This window comes from Malaclemys terrapin, chromosome 2 (genome assembly GCF_027887155.1).
Source record: "Malaclemys terrapin pileata isolate rMalTer1 chromosome 2, rMalTer1.hap1, whole genome shotgun sequence".
NCBI classification, from domain to species: domain Eukaryota; kingdom Metazoa; phylum Chordata; order Testudines; family Emydidae; genus Malaclemys; species Malaclemys terrapin.
This window is the reverse complement of record NC_071506.1, coordinates 3,428,739-3,453,145: the sequence shown is the minus strand read 5'-3', so window position 1 is coordinate 3,453,145 and position 24,407 is coordinate 3,428,739. Positions and strand designations below refer to the sequence as shown.

Genomic DNA, 24,407 nt, shown 5'->3' with positions numbered 1-24,407 from the left:
CGCGAGCGCGGAGCGCGGGGCCCGGGGCCGGGGAGCGGTTGCGGGGCCGGACCCGCCGCTCCAGGGTAACCGCGCCCGGCCCCGGCCATGAGGCTGCTCCGCGCCCTGCTCCGGCCCGCGGGCCCCGCCGCCTACACGCAGGGCCAGAGCCCCGCGCCCCGCGCCCGCGAGTATTTCTACTACATCGACCACCAGGGCCAGGTGCGGCCGGGCGGGGGGGGGGGTCAGAGGCCCCGGGGACGGGCGGCGGGGGGCCGGGCCGGGGGGTCAGAGGCCCCGGGGACGGGCGGCGGGGGGAGGGGCCGGGCGCGGGGGGGCGATCAGAGGCCCCGGGGACGGGCGGGGCCGGGCCGGGCCGGTGGCGATCAGAGGCCCCGGTGACGGGCGGCGGGGGGCCGGGCGGGGGGGGCGATCAGAGGCCCCGGGGACGGGCGCGAGGGGCCGGACAGACCAGGGGCTCGGGGCTGGCCAGGGTTGCTGGGTGCGGGGCTGGGGGCACTGGGCGGGGGGCTCTGGGGAGGGGAGAGGAGAGGGGCTGTGGGAGAAGGGGTCCGGGGAGAGGCCAGGGGAAATGCTGCCACCTCCCCCTGTGGGCCAAGAGCTGATAGTGGGGCTCGGGAGCCAGAGCAAACCCAGCTGGGGGCCAACGTGGGCAGCTTGTGCCAGAGCCGGGCAGCCCCCCATTTCTGCCAGGCAGCATTGCCAGCCTCCAGTGTTCAAAATCATGAGTCAGGCTCACCAAAAATCATGAGGTGATGTAAAAATACTGGATTCGGGGGTCTTTTTATTTGCCTTCCGTTTGTTGAGCCTTTAGGGTGCACTGGGGTCAGGTTTGGAAGCTGTCTCCACGCCACTAGGGCTAGAAACTTACTTTTCCTTTAGAATGGTGGCAAAAAATCATCACATACCCACTTGACTCCAGGAGCTGGGGCTTTAAGGGAAACAATAATTATCCTGAGATTCATGACCAAATGATGAGAGTTGGCAATGGCTAGTTCCTAGTCACTAGCGGAGCAGTAACTGCATCGACCGCCAGGGCCGGGTGGCTTGGAAGGATTCGGTTTTTATTGGTAAATGTTGAGTCCAGCAAACACTCAAGCACCCACAAAATATTTCCACCCATCATGACCGAAATTTACAGCTAAGAGAAATCTTGCTTGAGAACATACCAGGGTTTGATTTGAGGCTGTTCACGTGTGAGGTTGACAATTTGTGTTTTCACATTTACAAAGATTTAACTATTTGAATCTCAACGTCTACTGTTATTAATTGTCTGACACCCCCCACTACAACAGTTTCCCACAAATGTGAAAATTTACATTGATAAAAATGGGAAAAAAATACTTAAAGCCCATAACTTTGCACAGCTGTGAACATTGAAATTGATAAAAGTTTGTTAATGAACATGGATATTATCAGTTGAAATTATATAAAAAAAAAACCCTGCCCAGCCTCATTATGTGGGACAAGGGGTAGCTGGGCACAAAACGAAGTTTGCCCGTCGCAGTAAGGTGAGATCAGCTACTTGGGGCCCAGCCTCCAGACAGGGAGAGCCCGGTGTCCTCCTTCCAGCTCCACCTCTACGGGAGCGCTAGGCTGCGTTGTCTCTAAGAATGGCCTCTTCACCCCTTGCCCTGCATCTGAGTTAAGTCTCTTGCCTTGACAGGCACTGACATAAATACAGGGGAGCAAATTAGAGCCTATTCCGCCTCTTGTGTCATCAGCAGGACGCCCAGATTCTGCAGCCACAGACTGTTGCTAAAAACTCCCTTTTTTGGTCCATGCTTAAAAACTACCACTGACAATGTGATCAGGTAGCAGAGGGGTAGCTGTGTTAGTCTGGAGCTGTAAAAAGCAACAGAGAGTCCTGTGGCACCTTACAGACTAACACACGTATTGGAGCATGAGCTTTCGTCCGACAAAGTGGGGATTCACCCACGAAAGCTTGTGCCCCAGTGCATCTGTTAGTCTGTAAGGTGCCACAAGACTCTCTGTTGCTTTTGACAATGTGATGTTAGCGGTGGGAAGACCCCAGCTTGCGGTTTGGCTCCCAGGTGGGGAGGAACAGGGCCGGCTTTAGGCCAATTCCACCAATTCCCCCGAATCGGGCCCCGCTCTTAAGAGGGCCCCGCGCCCAGTGGCAGGGTCGCCCAGAGTGGGGGGCAAGTGGCAGAGAATCCCTTCCCTGGCTAGAGGCACCTTTTTAATTTTTACTCACCCGGCGGCGCTCCAGGTCTTTGGCAGCGGGTCCTTCACTCGCTCCGGGTCTTTGGCGGCACTTTGGCGGCGGGTCCTTCAGTGCCGCCGAAGACCTGGAGTGAGTGAAGGACCCACCGCCAAAGACTAGGAGCGCGGGCCGGTGAGTACAAGCCCCACGTGTTTTTTTTAACGTGTTTTTTTTTTTTTTTTTTTTAGTCATCCCTGTCGGGGCCCCGTCGAAACTGTTCGAATCGGGCCCCGCACTTCCTAAAGCCGGCCCTGGGGAGGAATGGGAGGGAGTTTGCAGGGCAGGCAGGTGTTGGGTTCATAGGCCCCACTTCCACCCCTCAGTAAATTCGTAGGCAGCTGTGTTGTGCTCTGGTTCTTGGCCTTCAGGCGGCGACTGAGTCTGGATTGTGTGCAGTGTTGTGGCTGTGTTAGTCCCAGGAGATCAGAGAGACACGGAGTGAGGTAATATCTTTTATTGGACCAACTTGTGGTGGTGAGAGTGACAAGCTTTTGAACTGCACAGAGCTCTTTGGCAGGTCTGGGGAAGGCAGTCAGAGGGTATGTCTGCACTGCAATTAGACACCCATGGCAACTCTGTGCTGGCTGACTTGGGCTAAGGGGCAATTTAATTATGATAGACGCTGCAGCCCTCTGGGATCCTCCCACCTCGCAGGTTCCTAGAGCCCAGGCTCCAGCCCTAGCCCGAACACCTAATGTGCAATTAAACTGCCCCTTAGCCAGAGCCCCAGTCAGCCGGCACAGGCCAGCGCGGGTTTTTAATGGCAGTGTAGACATACCCAGCGTGTCACAGCTAAATACAAGCTGGACCAGGTTGTTTCAAGATGAAGTGGCCCATTAACACCCTTCCGGTCATAGAACAAAAAAAGGGAGTTATTGGGTTATTGATTGTTGTAAGAAGCCATAAATCCAGTGTCTTTATTAAGATCATGATTTTTAGTGTCTAGCAAAGTTAGGAATTTAAGCTCCGAGGCTTGTCTTTTGAAGGTGTTGTGCCGGTTTCCTGAGAGGATGAGAACTGAGAGGGCAGATGTAGAGCAATTGCTTTGTGGAAAGTGTTCACCCACAGTTGATACGGTGCTTTTGTCTTTTATCATTTTCCTGGGTGAATTCATTTGAGAGCATAGTGCTCGTCTGGTTTAATCCGCATAGTTATTGAGTTTCAGAGTAACAGCCGTGTTAGTCTGTATCCGCAAAAAGAAGAACAGGAGTACTTGTGGCACCTTAGAGACTAACAAATTTATTAGAGCATAAGCTTTCGTGGACTACAGCCCACTTCTTCGAAAGCTTATGCTCTAATAAATTTGTTAGTCTCTAAGGTGCCACAAGTACTCCTGTTCTTCTTTTTGCGGATACAGACTAACACGGCTGTTACTCTGAAACTTGTCATTATGCAAGGCACTGCATTTAGCCGTATGGAATGGATTTTTTAGATATGCATCCGAAGAAGTGGGCTGTAGTCCACGAAAGCTTATGCTCTAATAAATTTGTTAGTCTCTAAGGTGCCACAAGTACTCCTGTTCTTCTTTTTATAGTTATTGAGGGGGATTTAATGCACTGGATGAGATACAGCACATGTTGTGACAGGCATGTGTAGGACCCATGGATCTTGAAAGGTGTGTTGTGGGGGGTATTGAACATCGTAGCAGAGGAGGTGTCAACAGGTTTTGCATCTGTTGTTCTGGTAGAGTCTGGTGCCACTTTGAGTTGGTGAGTCCTGGTATATGAGGAGCTTGCTTCTGATGAGAGCTTGACGAGGTTGGGGGGGTTGTTTGAAGGCCAGAAGAGGGGTTTGGGAAAGATTTCTTTCAGGTTGGGGTCCCCATCAAGTGTGCATTGTAACTGTTTAGTGATACCCTGTATGCATGGGTGCCAGTGTGGGGTGGTAGGTGACAACTAGAGATGTGAAGTCAGAGAGAGTTTCTTTTCTGTATTGAAGCTGGTTCTTTTGAGGCATTTGAGGCCCATTCCATGACGTGATCTACTTCTCCGGTGAGGTGTCCTTGTTTAGTGAAGGTAGTTTAAAGTGTGTTAATGTGTGTATCCTGGACTTTCTCCTCAGAGCAGATTCTGTGGTATCTGAGTGCCTGACTGTAGATAACAGATTTATTTCTTGGTGCGTTTAGGGTTGTTACTGGATGTGTCATCTGTGAGTGTTTTGTAAGTAGTTGTCTGTAGGGTTCCATTGCTGAAGCTGATTGTGGTGTCCAGGAAGTTGATGCTGGTGCAGGAGTGTTCTAGAGAGAGTTTAATTGGATGGGTGCTGGTTGTTGAAGTTGTGGTGGAAATCTACAAGGGAGCTTAGGTCATCTGTCCAGATATATCTCAGGTATATCATTGGTTTCACAGTGCATTTGTCCAGATATTCTTCCTCAAGGTGCCCTTGCAGAAGTTGGCATATTGGGGAGCCATTACCCATTGCTGTTCCCATGGTTTGGACAAAGTGTTTGTTGCTGAATGTGAAATTGTTATGGGTGAGGCTGAAATGGATGAGTTTGATGATGTGTTTGGGGTGGATATCTGAGTGTTGTCCATTGTTTTGTAGATATTTGAGGAAGGCAGCCATGCAGTCATTATGAGGGATGTTGGTATATAGGGAGGTGGCATCCATGGTGGTAAGGATGGTGTTCTGAAGGAGGCTGTTAATGTTGCAGAGTTTCTGGAGAAAGTTGGTTGTGTCCTGGAGGAAGCTGGCCCTTTGCGTGACGAGTGCTTTGAGAATGGTTTCTATGAGTCCTGATGTTCCTTCAGTAAGAGTACAATGGCCAGATATGATGGACCTGCCTGGGCTCCCTTGGGAGGCACGTAGAAGGTCCCTGGGGTGGTCTCATGGGGGGTGAGGTTGTATAGTTTCTCTTGGAGTTGTTTGGGGAAGGATTTGATGACATCCTTTAAATATCTGGTGAATTGTGGTGTGGGGTCTTCTTTGAGTTTCTTAGAGTAGGTGGTGTCGATTGGCCTCATTGACGTAGTCATCATGGTCGAGAACTATGATAGCACCCCCTTTGTCTGCTGGTTTGATCGTTTTCTGGTGGCTGGATTTCAGGAACTGTATAGCTGTCCTCTCGGCAGTGGAGGGATTGTGGTGGTTGTGATTTGTGTTAAGGATTTCACAGCCAATCAATGTGTGTGGTTTTGTCCACTGTGCGGTGTCGAGTCAGATGATTCTTTCTTCCTGTGATTGTCGGTGGGAACACGGTAGTTGAGGGTGGTGTCATCATTGTTGTGAAAGAATTCTTGGAGGCGGAGGTAGCAAAAGATTTCTTCTAGCTCTCCACATGTTCGTATGGTATCAGGTTCTGTGCTGGGGCAGACGTTCAGTCCCTTGCAGAGAATTCAACTCCGGTTAGGGGTCGTCGTGATAAACTGATGATGTTGGTGTGTCATGGAGTGCTGTGGAGCCTCCCAGGGTGGTGTTCTGTGAGTTGTGAAGTTTGTTGTAGTTGGTTCCACTTTTTGTTGTTGTGTTGGATGATTTTTTATCTGGATTGTGCAGTTGGCTTAAAGTGACAGTTCCCCAGTTGTGCCACCAGATGGTGCCAAAAAGCTAAAAATGCACATTACTGTGCCAAAGTCCTCAAATATGGTGACTGTAAGTGCAGTGTGATCCCTGCCATGACCCAAGGGGGAAGCGGGGACTGGCACAGCCCCAAAAGCCAGGGGTTTGGGAGAGGCAAGGCTGTGTCCGTTCTAGCCTGAAAGATGGCGGCGACATCAGTCGGTAGCATGTGGGGTACTTTGCTGAGCTACGCGACCCCAGGGAGGTGGTTGCTGTCAGGTTCAAATACAGGTCAGGCTGGTGGGGAGATGCACTTGGCTAAGAGGCTATTGCAATACACTAGCGAGGTGCCTGTGACCCTGTCCCCCTCTAGCAGCCGGCTCCAGTGACTGTAGCCGCCTGCTATGGACTCCCAGCTAATGGGGTTACTCTCCTAGGCCAAGCAGTAGCAGCCTGTGATCTGGCGGATGTCTGTGCCTGGGTTAGTTACGCTGCGTACGAACTATGGACAAACCCTGGGGAGCAGACTCCTCTCCGCCAGGAGGCAGATGGAATCTATTCCTTGTTTCTCTTGGGGGGATTCCTGGGTCCTTGGAGCCAAGAGCAGCTCCCCTCTGCCCCCTTCTGCTCTCCTCTGATTCGGGCAGCGTTGCAGGAACGCCTCCCAGCCTCCATTGATGCCACCCCTAAAGCAACCAGGCAGATGGGTACTGAGCAAACTGCTGTCACTCCCCTTGCTTGCCGGGCTGAGGGCACCGTCCATGCAGCATCACTGCCAGGAGCAGAGGGGATCGAGGCTGGGTTTCCCAGACAGGATAGCAGCGTGCTAGCTGTAGGGTCAGCGGGCTGGCCTGCTTTCAAAGCCAAGGGAAACTTCTTAATAAGCTCCATGTGAGATCTCAATCCTGGGAAGCATCAGACCCATGAAACAGTCTGTTACTGGGCTCGGGAAATACCATCTGGCCCTCTTCCAGCCCTCCGGGCTGTTTGTGCCTCTCTAATCCGTTAGCATCAACTGATCATTTTTCCTGCATTACCCGCATATTGCATTAATGGTGAATTAGTCATAGCGAGAGAGATTAGGAGTTGTAATTAGTGCTAAAGAAGCATCTGCAGTGCTGAGGTGTATCGGCCTGCTCTGTACATTAACCATCCTGCGAATTCAGGCTTTGGGGCTGTTTGTGGCTGCTGCAGAATCGCCCCCTTTCTGCTGTGGGGAGCAGGGATGGACGGCCTCATTCTCAACGAGGCTGAGTGCCCAGAGGACCCACTGATTTCAGTGGGAGCCGCAGGTGCTCAGCACATCTGAAAATCAGGCCGCTGGTTAGTTCCCACTGATAGAAAGAAGACCCGGGGGAGGGGACGGCTGCATGGCCGGAACATCAGAGGCCCAGTTCTCTTCACAACCCCAGAGGATACTGGAAACGCCTTGCGACTCCAGTGAGTGACTCGTTCCCTGCAGCTGGGGAGGGGGGCGCCTGGCTGGCCGTGTGTTTCAGCAGCACCAGTTGGGATCATTGATGGGAGGTGGCGACAACGTGGAGCCGTTGCTCCAAAGCAGAGGCAATGTCCCACCCAGGCGCGTGTTGGCAATGTGGCAAGGGCCAGTAGGTCACACCTAATTTGTAACATATGGAGCCCTTGTAGCATCATCCTCTTTAACCCAGAGATCTGGCTCACGGAGACTGCAGGTCTCTGCCTGCCGTTCTCCATCGTGATCAAAGGACAGCCGCAGAGCTCCACGGAACATGCTTTGCCCGTGACATTGTGTAGGATAGTTGGGCCGTGGACTCCTGGAGCCGCAGACGCATGGCTCTGAAATGTCTCCCTTGGCCCCTGGGGCACGGTCCTCTAGGGGAGCCCCCTCTGTGCTCTGGCAGGTTGATCTTCACTGTCCCCCCTCTTGCCTTGTTTTGCAGCTTTTCCTGGACGATGCCAAAGTGAAGAACTTCATCACCTGTTTTAAAGGTAACGCCGTCCCTTCCCCACACGCCCCGATTCTGCTCTCCCTTGTCCCTTCTCCAGTGAGGGGATGATTTCTCTTCCCCCGTCTGGGAACTTGGCTCTCGCAAGCTAAGCAGGATTGGGCTGGCTCAGCGTTTGGATGGGAGACCGGTGGGGGAAATCTCCTGTGCCACAGGACGTAGAGACGGTGAATCCGTAGGGAGTTCTCGCTCCTCAGAATTGTCACTTATCTGATGGGACCTATAGCGGTGCTCTCCCCTCTGGGCGGGGCAGACCCCAGTGCTCCAGTGAAGCACTCGGGTTCGCTGTGCTGCAGGGAGCAGGATGGGGGGCCGAGTGGGGGGCGCTCTCCCCTCTGAGTCAGCGTTGGCCCTACTGCCCTAGCACGGTGCTAGGAGATGCCATGCTATCGAAATTGCAATTGATCAGCGGGGCCCCATGCGCTCCCTTTCACACCACTCTGGGACGGGGTCTCTCCTGACTAGAGGGAGGCATGGAGAGGGGTGTGCTGAACCTCGCGGTGCCGTCTGGCTCAGCGCCTTCTCCTAGCTACTCTCTGGAGTCTCAGCCGTGGTTGTGATGATACCAGGCAGTGCTTGGAATCGCCCAAGCGGCTCCTGAGTGCACTTTGTCCTCCCAGGATCTCTGGCCACCGCTGCGCTCTGCTGGCTGGAATCCGGCAGACCCGTTTGTTGGGTGAGTGTGTTGCCCTCTAGTGGCTGCAGCCCGCCTAGGCTGTAAGGCTACTACTACTGCTGCGCGGGTGTGAACGTGTCCCAGGCTATCACGGGTAAATCTGTATTCTGCTGCACTTCCTAGGCCTGGAGACAGGCTGGTGCGGCTTGTGCTGCAGGAGCTGTGGGGTGAGGGATATAACTCAGCTAAGTTCTCCAGCCCCGCCGCTAATCACCCGTGGGTCCCACCCACTGCAGAAACACAATCTCCCTTGCTGCTCGCAGGAGGGCGTTATTCTGGGGTCTGCCCGCAGGACTCCTGCGCTGACTTCCTCCACGCTCGCTGCTGCGGTTATTCACCAGCGCACCCCTTTGCAGGGACAGGAGGGGGCGGCCCGGCTGGGAGAGCCCCATGGGCTAAGCCTGGAGATGAGTCCTAAAATCCCCTCACTTAGCTCCTCTGCAGGATTTTGAGCTTCCTCCGGAGCCGCACTCACCCCCTTCTCAGGGGCTGGTTTTCAAGAGCTGTGTGTGCGATTGTCATCCTTATTCGGGCTCCGAAAGCCACAGCTGGACCCGCGTGTTAGTAGAGCAGTTCAGCCGCGGGGAAATCCCTGCTCCCCTGTACCAGCAGCCGGCTGGGCCCGGGACAGCGGGCGAGGGGAGAACGTGATTTAAACGGGTTCAACGGGAGGTTGCCTTGATGGCAGGTCTCGCCCCTCGTAGCCTGGATGAGCGCAGAGGGGTTCGGGTCAGTGAAGCCCGTCACGCCACAGTGCCATGTTCCCTCATAGCAGGTCCCTGTTAATCTGCCACCCCTCACAATAACCCCACCCCCTCCTCCGAGGCTACAGCAAATGGCCAGTTAAACCTTAAATGGGGCTTTAAGATCCACCGCTACTTTCACATGAGCTGAAACCTGGGATTTAGACTCTAAGTCCTCTGAGCCGCTTCCTGCCAATGGCCCTGCTTGGCCTGCCACTGCCACCACTTGGCAACACGGCTCCCTAGGCTTGTTGTGAGCCCGCCGGGGCCTGGCGCTCTTCTGAATGGGCCGCCTGTCAGCCCCCCCTTGCCGTGTTCGCCGGCCATTACGTCGGCTTCCCCACTTCTTAACAATCAGGGTTCGGGGAGGGGGAACTAGCATAGTCCTGAGTCCTAAACCTTCCCCCGCAGAACAGAGCAAACTGCAGCCCCCCCAACTTTAAATACAGCTCTGCAGCCACAGAGACTACAGGTCCCAGCATGCAATGCTGAGTCTTCATCTGCCTTCTGCTCAGGTCAAGATGGAGCGTTGAATGCTGGGACCTGTAGTCTTTTTTTGCAGGCAATGCTTATCCCCCAACCCCTCACTTGGCAGATCAACCACTGAACTTTTCGCCGCTGGGCGCGAGGTCTGGGTGAAGCTTGAGCTCCTAATGTGAAGCGAATTCCCCGGAGGAGGGCGCTGTTCACACTAAGCACTTGTAATTCCCTGTGCGCTTTGCACTGTTCCTCAGTAGCAGCCTTTGAACACGCAGACAAATGCACTGGCTGCTCGCACACCCTGCTCGAGTGACTGCTTGTGATTAGATTTAGAATTTAATTAAGCCTTCCCAGGGGGCAGGCTCTGAGGGTAGATTCATTAATGTCATCCTGCTGTGACAGCGGCTCATACAAAAACCCCAGCATCCTTTTAAATAGGGCAGGGAACTTTGTGCAGTGTATCCGTTGCCACGACAAGTCGTTTTGAGTGACCGGAGAAGAGAGAGCAGTAAGGGGATGGAATGCTGCTTGGGGTGAGCGCAAGGGTGTATAGGGTGCATGTGTGGGCCCAACAGGCACCGCTACCGAAAAGCTCTGCCCGAAGGTTAGTCTTTAAGGTGCCACCGGACTCCTCGTTGTTGTCGAAGGCCCATGCACGCCTGAAGTGGGGCATCCATAGGGACACGTGTCTCGAAGAACTCCAGTTACTGCACAAGGTCCGTAACCTAGTGGAAGGATAAGAGGGAACAACAGGAGAATGGGAATGCGGCTTTGCACTTCGAAAGTATCAGCAATTCCACTGCACTAGGCACAGGGATTCTGCTCTTCTGGTGGGCAGTGAGGTTACAGCAGTTCTGATTGGTCCGTGGCTGTGACATCACCTGAACGGACATCAGCTGGCCAATCAGAACATGCCTTTGGACAATCAGTGTCCCCAGCCACACCATCAATAGGATTGTTTGCTAAGTTTCAATCAGGGGCCCCCGTGCATGCTCGCTGGTGGCAGGAGGGTTACAGAGGTGTCGCTGCAGGCCAGATCTGCCTTCCAACCTTTTATTACTGATGATGGGGTGCAGGGCCGTCCCTAGGGGGCTGTAGGGCCGAGGGAGGAAGTGACAAATCCATCACTTCCAGGACCAACCCGTCACTTCTGGGACCGACCGCGGCGGGTAGGGGAGGCGGTGCCTCTCCAAACAGCCAGACGTGGCTCTGCCCCCCCAAAGCCCCGCTTCAGCGTTGCCGCTGGGCTCCAGGGGCTGGGGCCACACCACCTGCCTTCCCAGGGCTGGGGAGGCTGCTGCGGTGCTGCCGTGCGCTCTCCCTTCCGGCGTGCTCTCCCTCGTGTGGACGGGGTGGGGCTGGGGGGTAACCTCCCCAGCCAGCGGTTCATGTGCCGCCCATGTGCGCTGGCCAATCGCACCGACCCGCGGGGTCCCCCAAAGCGATGCCCCGATTCCCCATACCCTAGGGACGGCCCTGATGGGGTGTGACCCAGATAAAACCCAGCTCGACTCTCAGATCCTGGGGGAGTTTGGGGCTGACCATTAGAAAATCCTCCCGTGACCTGAGCATATCTGATCAGATTAACTGCGACCCGGCCCCAGGCCTTCGGGGGTTGATTTTCAGAGGAGAACTGTGCTGTAAACTGGACTCCCTGAAATCTGCACATCTGCTGGTCAGAGCTGCCTCGCTTCCACAAGGCTCCTCCCACCCTCGCTGGCCTGAGGGGTCACGTTTCTTCTGCTCGTGGGAGCAGGGGGCTGGAACAGTTTGTATAGTGGGGGTGCCAAGTGCCATTGAACCAAACTGTAAACCAGGGGTGGGCAAACTTTTTGGCCCGAGGTCCACATCTGGATATGGAAACTGTATGGTGGGCCATGAATGCTCATGAAATTGGGATTGGGGTGCGGGAGGGGGTGAGGGTGAGGGCTCAGGCTGGGGGTGTGGGCTCTGGGGTGGGGCCAGAAATGAGTTCAGGGTGTGGGAGGGGGCTCCGGGCTGGGGCAGGGGGATGGGGGTGAGGGCTCCAGCTGTGGGTGGGGGTTCGGGGGGGGGGGGACTGGGGATGCAGGAGGGTGCTCCGGGCTGGGACCAAGGAGTTCGGAAGGTGGGAGGGGGATCAGGGTTGTGGCAGAGGGTTGGGGTGTGGGAGGGAGTCGGGTGCAGGCTCTGGGCGGCGCTTACTTCAAGCAGCTCCTGGAAGCAGCAGCATGTCCCCCCTCTGGCTCCTATGCAGAAGTGCGGCCAGGCGGCTCTGCTGTGCGCTGCCCTGGCCGCAGGCGCCGCCCCTGTAGCTCCTATTGGCCGCAGTTCCTGGCCAGTGGCAGCTGCGGGGGCGGCGCTTGGGGTGGGGGCAGCGTGCGGAGCCCCATGGCTGCCCCAACGCAAAAGAGCCAGAGAGGGGACATGCCACTGCTTCCAGGAGCCGTGCGGAGTGGGGCTGTTGTACTTAAAGTACTGCACAGGATCTTTTCAAGGGGAATAAGGCAAAACGCCACATTTATTAGTAATACATGTATTCATTAACACTGTATTATATGCATATAATATATTACACTTACACTCACACACACACACACACACACACACACACACACACACACACACACACAAACCCATTCCGTCTTGTTGTTACCAATTAGTTGCTCCCCTTAACTTCACTGGCCAGGTGAGTTAGATGGGGGAGGGGGTGGAGCCGGGCTTCTGCCGATCCGGATCGATGCTCCCATGTTGACAAGACGAGACCCGGGGTCCTCTGCAAGACACCTCACTTTTATAGCAGCTTTTCTCTTATGCAAATCTAGACCAGATTCAAACTCTGTGTCTGTGTCCATTGGTCCTTTGTGCTGCTTTCTTTTGAGTGTTGTCCCAATGCTGCAAAGAGGGTGTTTCCAAAAGAAGGTGCTTGCTTCTAACCCCCGAGGCTGTCAGTATGTCTGCTTGTCTTTAATGAGCCCACTTGACACGTTTTATTGTCCTTGGGTCTGGCTCCCAGCCCCTCTCCAACAATTGAGGCTGTCTGCCTTCCATGCCTTGCTCATCCACACCTCATTCATTCAACAGGGCAATTGATTAAGAGTGGGGGGGGCGGGGAAGAGCTCTTGTTCTACTGCTAGCAAAAAGAAATGTTTCTTCTATCTTATTCTATCCTTAGGGGCTATAATATTATACCAAGGGCAATGCAAAGTTTCTAAATGAGGCTTTGATACAAAGTTCCATGAAAACAGAGGTCACACGTGGGTAGACCCACCACAAGGTTATATGAAGAGGCACAATGTAAAGTCATATGAAAATTATCAGAGATTGATCTACATTGTCCCCCTTTTGACCTCTCAAGAACAATTCTTGAGTGGTCACCATATAAATCTTTTGTATTTGTTGCAAACAAACCAAACACTTATAACCAGGTGAATATAACTAAAACCATTACAATTGACTAAACACCAGATATAACATAAACACAAATGCAAACAAATTATAATTATAATAATTGGAAATACAACAAAACCATTACCATTACAATAATAGGGTACACTGACAAACAAAATGAGGCCCAAGGTTGATGCTGCAATAGCCATCAAACAATAAAAGTCACTTTTTAAGCACACACAACAAATAAGATTTTGTAGGAGTACCACAGTTGTTATGCAAGCTTAAGCTGATTTGGACTTAAACTAACATTCAGTTGCCAAAATGTTGCAGAATTTTCTATTTTTAACAGTTGTTTTTAAGAGGTTTCTGGGGACCTAAAAGATGGGGCCATACAATTATGGGCCAAGGTCTTACAGGTGATGGGGGCCCAAGAACTACCCTTCAGGGCTTGGGGAAATAGAATCAGAGTGCATAGAGGAAAGTGTGGAATTAACAATACAAGCAAATGTGACTAACAATACAAATGTATTAATAACAAAAATTAACAACAAAATGGCTATTAGAGAACCTAACAAAAAATAAACCTGATGCACTGGGAACCAAAGTCTTTTGGACACAAGTGGTGATTGATAAGTTGGATGGACATGGGGGAAGTAGAGAGAGGAAAAGACATTTGCCCTGTCTAGTGTAGTATCCCCTCTCTCTCTGGACCCAATGCTAGCACAGGACACCACTAGAGACAGACACACAACACTGAACACAGACTTTGTCATGACACTAGAACCATGGTATTTTATAACTCTTCAGCTGGTACCAGCTCTCCTGATGTTCTGGTTCAGAGCCTGAAAGATAGAAGCTTGGAAACAAATTAGCACAGTGCTTTCACCCTGGCAGAACCTGCTTGGTCTCTGCCACAGTGTGTTTGGTACTTGGGGCTGCACAAATGCTAATTAAGTGGTGCATTTTTTGTGAGTGTAAATCCTCCCTTTCTCTCAGTAAAAGGGCGTTAAAACTTTATTTAGAAAAAAAAATTTGTTTTAAAATCTCCAGCCATTTTGCCATGGCCTGGAGATCTGAGGCAGAAGCAGGCACTGTTGTTAACTGTTTCAATGGCATTTTGGCCCTGGGAGGAGGAATTTACCCAAATATCCCCCTTCCCAATCTCCAGAGGGGTCCCAAAGGTCTGCCCCCTTCTGGGGTCTCAAATGTTTCTTCTCCTGATGTTACTGCTGCTGTAAGATTTGAGAGTGCTGTTTTAACTCTCTGTACCCAACCTGTTTTTTAGTTTCTTTATCTATTGCTTGCCTGGGCCCGATCCTGCTTTTTCCAATAAACAGTTCCTTTCCCTGGGCACAAGCCTTGTTTTACTACCAATTTAGCAAGGAGGGTGGGCTTTTTAACTAGCCCCCACCCTTCCTGGTTCCATTTCTTAAACATTTTCTTTAAAATTGTAAAATTACCACAATATTACTTACAAAACAAAACAAAACAAACAAACATAAACCACACTACACTGCCCAAACTCCTATATCCTTCAGAGTTTGGTTTAACAGAACAAGATCTGTATCTTATATTTTTAACCCACTCTGGGCCAGAGGGAGAGACGCTAAGCTTCCCTCTGTATTACTCGGTCTGCTACCACCGAGGGTTCATATACCAATTATACAAATCCTTCCCCGGATTAGATCCTTCCCCGGATCAGAGTGAGAAACACTAAGTTCTCCTCTTTAGCTCAGTCATGAACACAATTGAAACCTAAACTCCTATATCCTTCAGAGTTTGGTTAATCCTTCCCCGGATCACAGTGAGAAACACAATTGAAACCTAAACTCCTATATCCTTCAGAGTTTGGTTAATTAACTGAAAGTTTACACTCTTTTTCCTCTAGTGCCAGGCTTGCTAAAGCTGGCGGTGTGCACACCAGTTTGATAATAACTGTGGGTTCTATGCTTGCTCCCCCTTTCGCATTCTCCACCAAAATGTTGTACTTAAAGTACTGCACAGGATCTTTTCAAGGGGAATAAGGCAGAACGCCACATTTATTAGTAGTACATGTATTTATTAACACTGTATTATATGCATATAATATATTATACTTACACTCACACACACACACACACACACACACACACAAACCCATTCCGTCTTGTTGTTACCAATTAGTTGCTCCCCTTAACTTCACTGGCCAGGTGAGTTAGATGGGGGAGGGGGTGGAGCCGGGCTTCTGCCGATCCGGATCGATGCTCCCATGTTGACAACACGAGACCCGGGGTCCTCTGCAAGACACCTCACTTTTATAGCAGCTTTTCTCTTATGCAAATCTAGACCAGATTCAAACTCTGTGTCTGTGTCCATTGGTCCTTTGTGCTGCTTTCTTTTGAGTGTTGTCCCAATGCTGCAAAGAGGGTGTTTCCAAAAGAAGGTGCTTGCTTCTAACCCCCGAGGCTGTCAGTATGTCTGCTTGTCTTTAATGAGCCCACTTGACACGTTTTATTGTCCTTGGGTCTGGCTCCCAGCCCCTCTCCAACAATTGAGGCTGTCTGCCTTCCATGCCTTGCTCATCCACACCTCATTCATTCAACAGGGCAATTGATTAAGAGTGGGGGGGCGGGGAAGAGCTCTTGTTCTACTGCTAGCAAAAAGAAATGTTTCTTCTATCTTATTCTATCCTTAGGGGCTATAATATTATACCAAGGGCAATGCAAAGTTTCTAAATGAGGCTTTGATACAAAGTCCCATGAAAACAGAGGTCACACGTGGGTAGACCCACCACAAGGTTATATGAAGAGGCACAATGTAAAGTCATATGAAAATTATCAGAGATTGATCTACATTGTAGGCCCTGGACCCCGCTCCCCGGCAGGAACTCAGGAGCCGGATTAAAACGTCTGAAGGGCCGGATGCGGCCCCCGGGCCGTAGTTTGCCGTTCCCTGCTGTAAACCCTGTATATGATGGAAACCACTTCAAGCCAGGGGTGCTGCAGCACCCCCAGCCCCCCTAGTTCCAGCACCTCGGTTTGAGAGGAGCGACTCCTCTAGCAAAGTTTATGACCCACCATGCGTTTAAAGGCTCTGGACCAAATTCATCCCTGTGGTGACCATCGACTTACACAGGGACAGGTTTGGGCCCTTATCTTCAAGTGACTGAAAACGGCAGGAGCTCAATGGTGCCATTCACTGAGGTTCCAGCAGCTGCTGTCTGGTACTGAGGGCAGGACACGGGGATGGTTTCCACAGCACTGGGATGTGAACCTCAGGCCTCGAAGCTACAAATGACTCTCCTCTGAGTCTTCCTCCCCCAGAGCCACCTCCTTTGCACGAGGTCACAGTTGCCTGTGCCTCGACTTAGAGGGGGACAGACCCCAGCGTGCGACGTTCCCTCGTGAGCCGAGCCACTTGGCGCATGCCGGAACTCGCCAGTGTTGGTAACAGTAAGGCAGCCCCAGGCAGCACTGGGTGTGCCGGGTCTGTCTGTGTGTCTCCCTCCCCACCCCACCGGGATCAAACAAATGGGGAAACCCTGTTCTGGTTCCAGGGCTCCCCCCTCTCCACCCCCTGTGCCAGGCTGGACCCTTTTCACAGCCCCAGGTGCGGCTAAGCCCAGTGAGAGGTAGTTACAAGGCTGCTGGAACAGAAACACACTGTACCTAACAATACCCAGCTCTTGCACGGCACCTCTCAGCAGCAGAGCCTAAAGCGCTTTTCAAAGGAGCTGAGCATCATTATCCTCATGTGACAGATGGGGAAACTGAGGCCCAAGGAGGGGCAGTGAGTTGGCCAGGGTCACCCGGCAGATCAGGGGCAGAGCCAGAAATAGAGCCCAGGTCTCCTGAGTCCCGTCCAGTGCCCTATCCAGATGGGCATGATCTCACTACGATGGCACACGGGCTTCGCTGGGCACCTGCAGCCCTCCGGTCTTGCCCCATAGCAGGGTGAGAGCGGCCTGGTCTTGGCCATTCACCCCAACCCCTTTCACTGTGCGGGCTGCTTCCTAATGAGCAAGGGTGAAAGGCTTCACCCAGCTGCGCCTCGGTTTCCCCAGGACGGCTGTGGGGCATTTCTCACTGTCTGTAGGGTCTCAAGAGCTGCAGATGCAAAGGGCTTCCCCAACATGGAGATGCAGCAGCCCCTGGGAGGGTAGGGAAGGATATTTAGGGATTGCTTCACCCGCCGGTGGAATGCAGCAGCTGTTAACAGGGCAGACCGACTTGTGGGGGGCAGCACCCCTTATTGAGTCACACACCCTGCTCCTCGCAGCACAGCACCCCTAGCGCCATGATGGGATGGTGGGTCATTGCTGAGTCAGACGGGGAAGCGCTGGCTACTGAATCAGCACCACTTCCTGTCACATTGACATGTTCCTCGGAAATCTCCCATCCCAGAGTTTGGCCTGGCCTAACCCTGCTTAGTGCAAGATCTGGGGGAGCGGTTAGGTCTGTCCCGCTGCTGCCAAAGCCCAGGGTCTCCTGGCTGCAGGCACCGCTAGCCCTCTGACTGTCCAGCATCTGGGACTTCCCCCTCCCCGGCGCCATCTTTCTGGAGCTCCACCTCCATTTCGGTCCATGTTCCTTTAAAAACTGTTTGCAATTCAGTCTTTCTCCAGCAGCAGATTCTCCAGCAAAGACAGCACAAGGCCTTTTGCATGTTTATTTCTTTTGCACAATTACAGGGATTCAGCTCTTGCTATTAATAACTTCTGTTCCCTTCTCCCCTGCCTGTTAAAACCTCCGAGCCTTCTGCCTGTTTCACTCTCTCCAGGTCACTGATCGAGAGAGGCAGTAGAGGGCAAGTGGCTACTGTTGACTTCCCCTCGCTGTATTTTAGGTGAACAATCAGCCACAATATGTCCACCTCCTTCCTGGCGCTGCTCTGAAAGAACACTGTTAAATGGCTTGATAAAGGAGGCCAGGCAAAACAAAAGAATAAAAGACACCATTAGCTAACAAAAATGGATCCACCCAGCAGGGTGTAAGCTAATAAGTACTGGGAAGTAATTTGCTTTTGCCAAATGACTTCTCCCTGAGCTGCAGGTTTCCCATAAGCTCTCGGCAGCTGTAGCTGGCCCCGTCGGTGCAGAGGCAGCCTTGCTGCTAAAGAGTATTTTAAAGGTGATTTGTGAATGTCTAATTGCTGTAGGCCACAATTCACTTGGCAAACAGGCAGCTGTGACTTTTATTACTGCATTATCTTTGTTACATAAAACTAACCTGAAAATGCCTCTCGGGAGCTTGTGCCCCTTGAAAGATCCGTGAGCGGCAAAGCTGGCCAGCGTTGGCGTGGGGCTTCGCTCCGGGAACAGCCCGGCAGCAGTAGGCAATGGGCAAACGTTCCTTGGCCAAAATCAGCTTCTTCCCGGTGACCAGCCAGAGGCGAGTCCCCCGGCTTGCCTGCCTGCCAGTGTGACTTGCTGTCACCCCTCCTTTGCGCACACTTCCCTGAGCTACCGTCGGCGCTTGGTTGTGCTGGTGTAGATCTCTGGTGTGACTCTGTGGAGGGCCCTGGAGTTACTCTGGATGTCTGGGGGGGAAATTGAGAGGGGAATCCGGCCGGAGTTCTCGGGAAGCATGGGTAGGCAGCACGTAGGTTCAGCAGGCGACTTGGAAAACAGGGCGACTTGCATCTCGTCCTAGGATTCGGGCGTCCTGTTAGGTTTCCTTCAGCCCATTCCCCACGGGCCACAGCAAGATCAGTCCCTGTCGATTCACCAGGACCTCGCCCAGTTCTAAATATCCCAAACTCCTTCCTTTGGGCAACTGTTCCACGGTTCAACAGGCCTTGCTGGGAGGAAGCGCTTCTGTTCAGGAAGGAGGGGCTGGTGGCTAAGGCATGCGACTGCGTCGCTGTGTCACTGGCCCAGTCCCTTAGACTCTCTGCGTGTCACTCCCCCGTTTGTCAAATGGAGGTAACTGCACTCCCCTACATGACGGGGGCAGGAGGAGAGGGTTAACGAATGGCTGCTTGTAAGGCACTCTCATGACTGGCCTTCATCCCAGTAGTACTGAAGAACCTAGACAGATCAATGTCATCCCCTTGCTTTTAGTTGTTGTAATTCTCTGAGGTTCATTGCTCTGTTCCAGCCAAAGCCCTCTCTGTACACACACACACACACACAACTGAAGTCCTGTCATGTGGGTCAGTGTCCTTGCCCCTGTTGGTTAACTGAGCCAGAGAGCCATTAAGAGACTTTCCCAAGGTCACGCAGCATCTCAGTGGCGGAGCTGGGCATAGACCTCTATAGTCCTCTCTCCTCCCCTCGGTGCATCACTTGCCTTTTTAGATTGTAAATTCCTCAAGGAAGCAACTGTCTTCTTGTGTCACATGTTCAGCCCCAAACCCAACTTGAGTCCAATCCAGGCCTCTGGCTGTCATTGTAATACGTACACTAAATAATGACTGGCCCATATGTCTTCTCTTATCCCCTTGCACCACCCTCGAGAACTCTTCTCTCTCATGAGGGGTTGCACCCTGTTAAACCCTGCAGGGAATATTTCCAGCCCCACATGCACTGACCTCTGGGGCTTCCCGTTTTTAAACAATCCTTTGTGTCGGTTTTCAGGAATGTGTGAGATCTTGGCAATCGATTTAAAAGCAAATGAGAACTAGTCTCTGACAGATGGAGCAGGGCTGTGCCCGGGGGGCGATGCTGGTGCCCTCTCGTCTGTTAATGAGTGTGTGGCTCATTTGCTGTAGCACTCACCATGTGCGAGGCAAAAGGGCCCCGCCCCAAAGAACCTCCATTGGAGAAGACGCGAGCTGAGGGGCACAACGTGCGAGGGATGTGATCAAGGTGGCCGTGGTCACTCAGGTTAACACTGGGGTTTTTTTGTGAGCTGGCGAGGTTCTCCCCAGGCAGCCCCAGCCTCCCCATAAGCAGCCGGTTAGTTTCTTGTAGGGGGTATGTTGCATATAAAAGACAAAGCCCCCAATATTGGGGTGTCCTGTCACCCTAAGAGTGGAGAAGAAAGGGGGAGATGCAGAAAGAGACACGGGGGGGGGGTGAGGAGGAGACAGTTCTGCACAGTGCTGAAAACAGAGCCAAGGAGTTTGGATTTCATGTGGTGAGGAAGGGGGAGGCGTCGGAGGGATTCAATGGAGGAGCAAAGAACATGATCTCCTGTCCCTTTCGCTTTCCTGCTTCCTGGCCACAGAGCAAAGCCATGAAACTGACCAGATCTTGTATGTTTCACTTTCCTGCTTTGCTCACTTAGGGGGATAAGTGGGAGTCTGGCAAGAGAGGCATGCTCAATGCCAGGCTGACCTCTGTGCCGCTCCTGTGCCACTGGGGAGTGCCCCCAGGAGGTTCAAGCCATGCGGGGAGAGAGGTCTGACGGGGCCCCTTGGCTCTAAAGATCATGCCGACAATGAAGGGCTAGAAGCAGCGTGTCCAGAGAGCTGGAGGCGGCCGGTAACAGCCAGGGCTGATTCCTTACCCCCATACAGCCCGTAGCAGCCTGTCGGACGACAGCTGGAGATGCGCTGTGTGCGGTCAGCAGAGAGATGAATGCGGAGGCCTTCTAGTTTAGAGATGGGAATTAATCAGGAGCGATGTTTCCCGGAGTAGCTCTGCTGCCACCTCCTGATTAGCCTGCCAGAGCTCTGGAGATGGAAGGGGCCAGGTGCAGCTCTGCTAATTTCCAAGGGAGACGTTGCTTAAAGGCCTGTAACTGCATTGCAATACCAGGCAGTGGGGAGGAGGATGCTCCCTGAATCAGAACAGCGCATCTCCGGGAGCAGATCCGTCAGCAGGCCCGTGCGAGGCCAGGGAGCCGTGGCCTCCGTCCTCCTCAGCGTGCACTTTGGGCTGGGTCTGGAGTGAATTGCAGCCAGGAGTGAGCTCCGGGCCGAGGTTCCCAAGGGTGCTCCCGAGCCCCTGCAGGGAACGTGCCTTTTGTTGGCCTGGCATATGGGCTTCTGACGAAGCCGCTCGCTGATGGGGGGAGGTGTGTCGGGTAAAACAGGCTTCAGCCTTGCAGAGCGCACCGATCTAGTTCTCTGGCCGCTGACCCCCCTGTGGTGTCTCTCTGTTTCGCAGATAAGCAGTTCCTCGCCTTCTTCTTCAAACAACTGCAGCTGAACCGGAGCGGGCGCTACCAGGACGCCTTCCCCTACCTCTCCCCCTGCGGCCGAGAGCACAACTTCGTGCGCTGCGACGACCGCCCCATCGTCTTCACCCACCTGCTGCGGGGCCGGGCGGGCGAGGAGCTGCTCTCCTACTGCGGTGGTGGAGACAGGCTGGTGGTCGGCTTCGAGCCAGAGAAGCTGGTGATGTTCCCTGAGAACGGGCGCGTCTATCACCCGGCCTCGCAGAAAGCCGGCGGCGTGGGGCTGGTGAAATCGTCCCTGGCCTTTGAGCTGAGCCCCTGCTTTGAGTACAGCCAGGGCGCCAGCGGGCCCCCCACCCACTTCCGCTGGCAGGGCAAGCGCTACACCCTCACCAACGAGCTGGTGCAGCTGATCCGCTCAAACAGCAGCGCCTGAGCCGGGGCGTCGCCTGGGGACAGAGCAAGGACTGGCCCAGAGCTTGGCCATCTGCAGCTATGTTGGCTGCTTCGCAACAGCCTGAGGACAGCCCCTCCCTGGCACTCACTGGAGCAGATCGCACCCAGCCCCCTCTCTGCAGCCCACCCCCTGGCTGCCCAGCCAGATGTATGCCACTTGGGCCAAGCGACCCCGGGGTTGGCTGCTTGAAGGGCCTCCATGGGCCTCTTCTCCAACAGGGCTGTGGGTGCCCTGTGCCCTCGAACCCCATGGGCTGCACGTAAGGCTCTAGATTGGACTGGGCGGCCATGAGCTCCGAAAGCCACCTCCTAGTGGGAGCCGAAGGGAAGCCGGAAAAGCAGCGGCTCTTGTCCCCTCTGGTCCAAGCAGATGGCCAAGCCGGAGGTGAACGGAGCCCCTGCTTGCCGAGCTGCGCTGGGATTCTGTCCCTGGAGAGCAGAGCAGGGTGGAGCAGACCCGGAATCCATGTTCCTTCACCTGTGGCCCTACAAACCCCCCAGCCCAGGGCCCCTTTCCTCCCTCACCCCCTCCCCATTTTAAGGATCTGCAGATTCGGTGTGGGCCCAGGGCCTGCTGCATTGCTTGGTGCGTGCTCACTGTTTGTCTGCCCTTCACCGAGCGGTGAGCGCTGTGGGGAAAGACCCCGCCGCTCAACCCGCTCCCCCACACCAAGACAAGAACAAATCTGCCCTGCCCCTCCTGCCTGTCCATAGCAGGAGAGGCCGTGAGAGGCTGCTGGAAGTGGAAGGAGAGACTCGGCCAGATTAGCCTCAGTGCCCCCAGCCAAGTGCCTGTGCCCCGCACCCCATTGCTGTGCTCGTCGGCTTCTCGCCATGCAGCCCGGGGTGCTTCGTGCTGGTAGAGATCCCCGCCTCGGCAGGCTCCGCTGAGCTCCCGGGTGGAGGAGTGGGACGCTCGTGGGAGCCCAGCGGCGCTTGCAGGGAGGCTGCAGCGTGATTATCTCTGGCGTGCTCTGAACCGGGATTAGTCTGGGGAACCAGGAGCTTAAACTGCCGTAATAACCGTGTTTAAAAAGCTCTCTGCCGTTCCATAACCGCGCTGCAGATAACCCGCTTTCGGAGAGGGTCGTCGATGGGTGCCTGGGGGATGGAGAATCTTTAGCCAGACTCCCCGCAGCGAGAAGGGCAGGGTCTCCCCGGGACCTGCCCGCTGGGGCTCAGCCCCCCAAGCCCACTAGCCCCCTGTGGTAACTCCTGGGCTCCACTCGACCCCATGACCTGCGGATCCCCCTCCCCCACCTCTGGGGGCCAGGCTGCAGACTTGGGCCTCCCCCTGGGGCTGGTGGGGATTGTGATGCCCCTTGTCACGCTCTCCTGGCTTCCGCCCCAGCCCCTAGTACTGCCTGGAAACCAGAGACCGTTCGTGTCTGTCCAGCCAGGCTGACGGGAGGGCTCGATGCGCTGCCCCCAGGGCCGCCATTCCAGCCGCCTCCAAGTTGCTAAATAAATGCTGACTCAATCCCACCCAGGTGCCTTTTAATGGGCCCGATCCTGCCCCCCCTCAAGGTGGTAAACGTCCCATCAGCCTTTGGGCTTTTGCTGATCCCTGGCCCAGGGTGTTTCCTGTTTGGGGGCTTGGGATCCCAGCACGCTGCCCACGTGCCGCTCACACCACGGATCCAGGCTGCCTTACGGGTGTGATTGACACCAGCAGGCCGAGGCCTCGTGCTGGCCTGCCCCAGGGGTTTGAAACCACCCTCTGCTGTCCCAGCACAGAGCACGGTCGGGTGCCCTGCCAAAACCAATCGCTGCGCGAGCTCGCTGAGCCGCTCAAACCTCCTCTTAAAAGGCTTTTTTCCCAGGGACTTAATGCTCCTTGACAGCTTTCGAGCGGGACCCTAAACTTAGCCAGGCTGCGCTGCCCCTGGCATCTGTTAGCAGCAGCCGGCCCAGCAAGCCCCTCTCAATCCTCAGAGCCTATTTTTAGACAGCCCGGAGGTTTTCGGGTTCTGTTACTGCTTGGCAGCAACGAGGGGTCAGAGGGGCACTGCCCGGAGTTAGCACCAATGGGGTGGGAAGCACCAGGACAGCAGGCTGGGATCCGTGAGCACAAGGGGCGTGGGCTCCTTTCCATGGGATCGCATAGGCGTCATTGACCCCTTGGCTGCAGGCTGCCGGTTCTCTGCTGTGTGAACGTCACGAGTTGCCTCCCCTGGAATTTTCACTCATCCGCTGATCGTAGGTGCCTCCGTTTTTGGTATCCAGGTTGAGACCCCTCCAGCCTGCTCCTTTCGAGGGGCTGAGCACAGTGGATAGTGGGGGGTTCAGCACCTTTAAAATGCCTCAAGTGGGCACCCAGCACCCGAGGCTCTTTGCTGCCGGTGCCTCCGTTTGCCCAGTTGTGGAATTGGGCCAGTGCTGCCGACCTTTGTGAGATGTCCTGAGATCTCTTTGTGCAAAGCCCCGTGGGAGTCCTTGGGCGTGTCATTGTTCCAATGGGACGCTGTCCGGTGGGGGGGCTCAGCCTCGGCACCAGGACGGCAGCAGCCAAGTGGTTAATGAGTCGCGTATGTTCCCCTCTGGAGCAGGCCTCCCTCCGAGTGGGTGGATGCGCTCAGCCTTCGGCAAAGCCTGTCCCTTGAGTTTGATTCCTCTGAGTGGAGAAGCCCAAGCGAAGAGAGGACGGGGAGGGGGAGAGAAGTCACCCAGCAGAGTGCGTGGGGAGAAGCCAACCAGGCTGCATTGGTGTGACCCGCGCAAGTCGGTCTGAGTGGGGCTGGATAAACTGGAGTATTGGACTCGATTGCTGTGCACGGGGTGTGCTGCAAACGGCTGCTCCGCTCGGCTGCCGTTTCCTGACACACACACACACACACACACACACACACACAGCTGGGGGCTCTGAGTGGAACAGTTTGGGGTTTTTTTTCTGTGACAACAACTCAATAAATAAATGATTGACAGCAA

General features: G+C 54.1%; 1 protein-coding gene across 1 annotated transcript; it reads left to right on the top strand.

Annotated features, from left to right (window-relative positions):
- Positions 1–24,407, top strand: C2H8orf82 (chromosome 2 C8orf82 homolog). The gene is made up of 3 exons (XM_054018626.1): positions 1–201; positions 7,645–7,693; positions 21,014–24,407. Exons 1-3 carry the CDS (start codon positions 88–90, stop codon positions 21,457–21,459), a joined length of 609 nt encoding a protein of 202 aa, XP_053874601.1. The 5' UTR covers positions 1–87; the 3' UTR covers positions 21,460–24,407.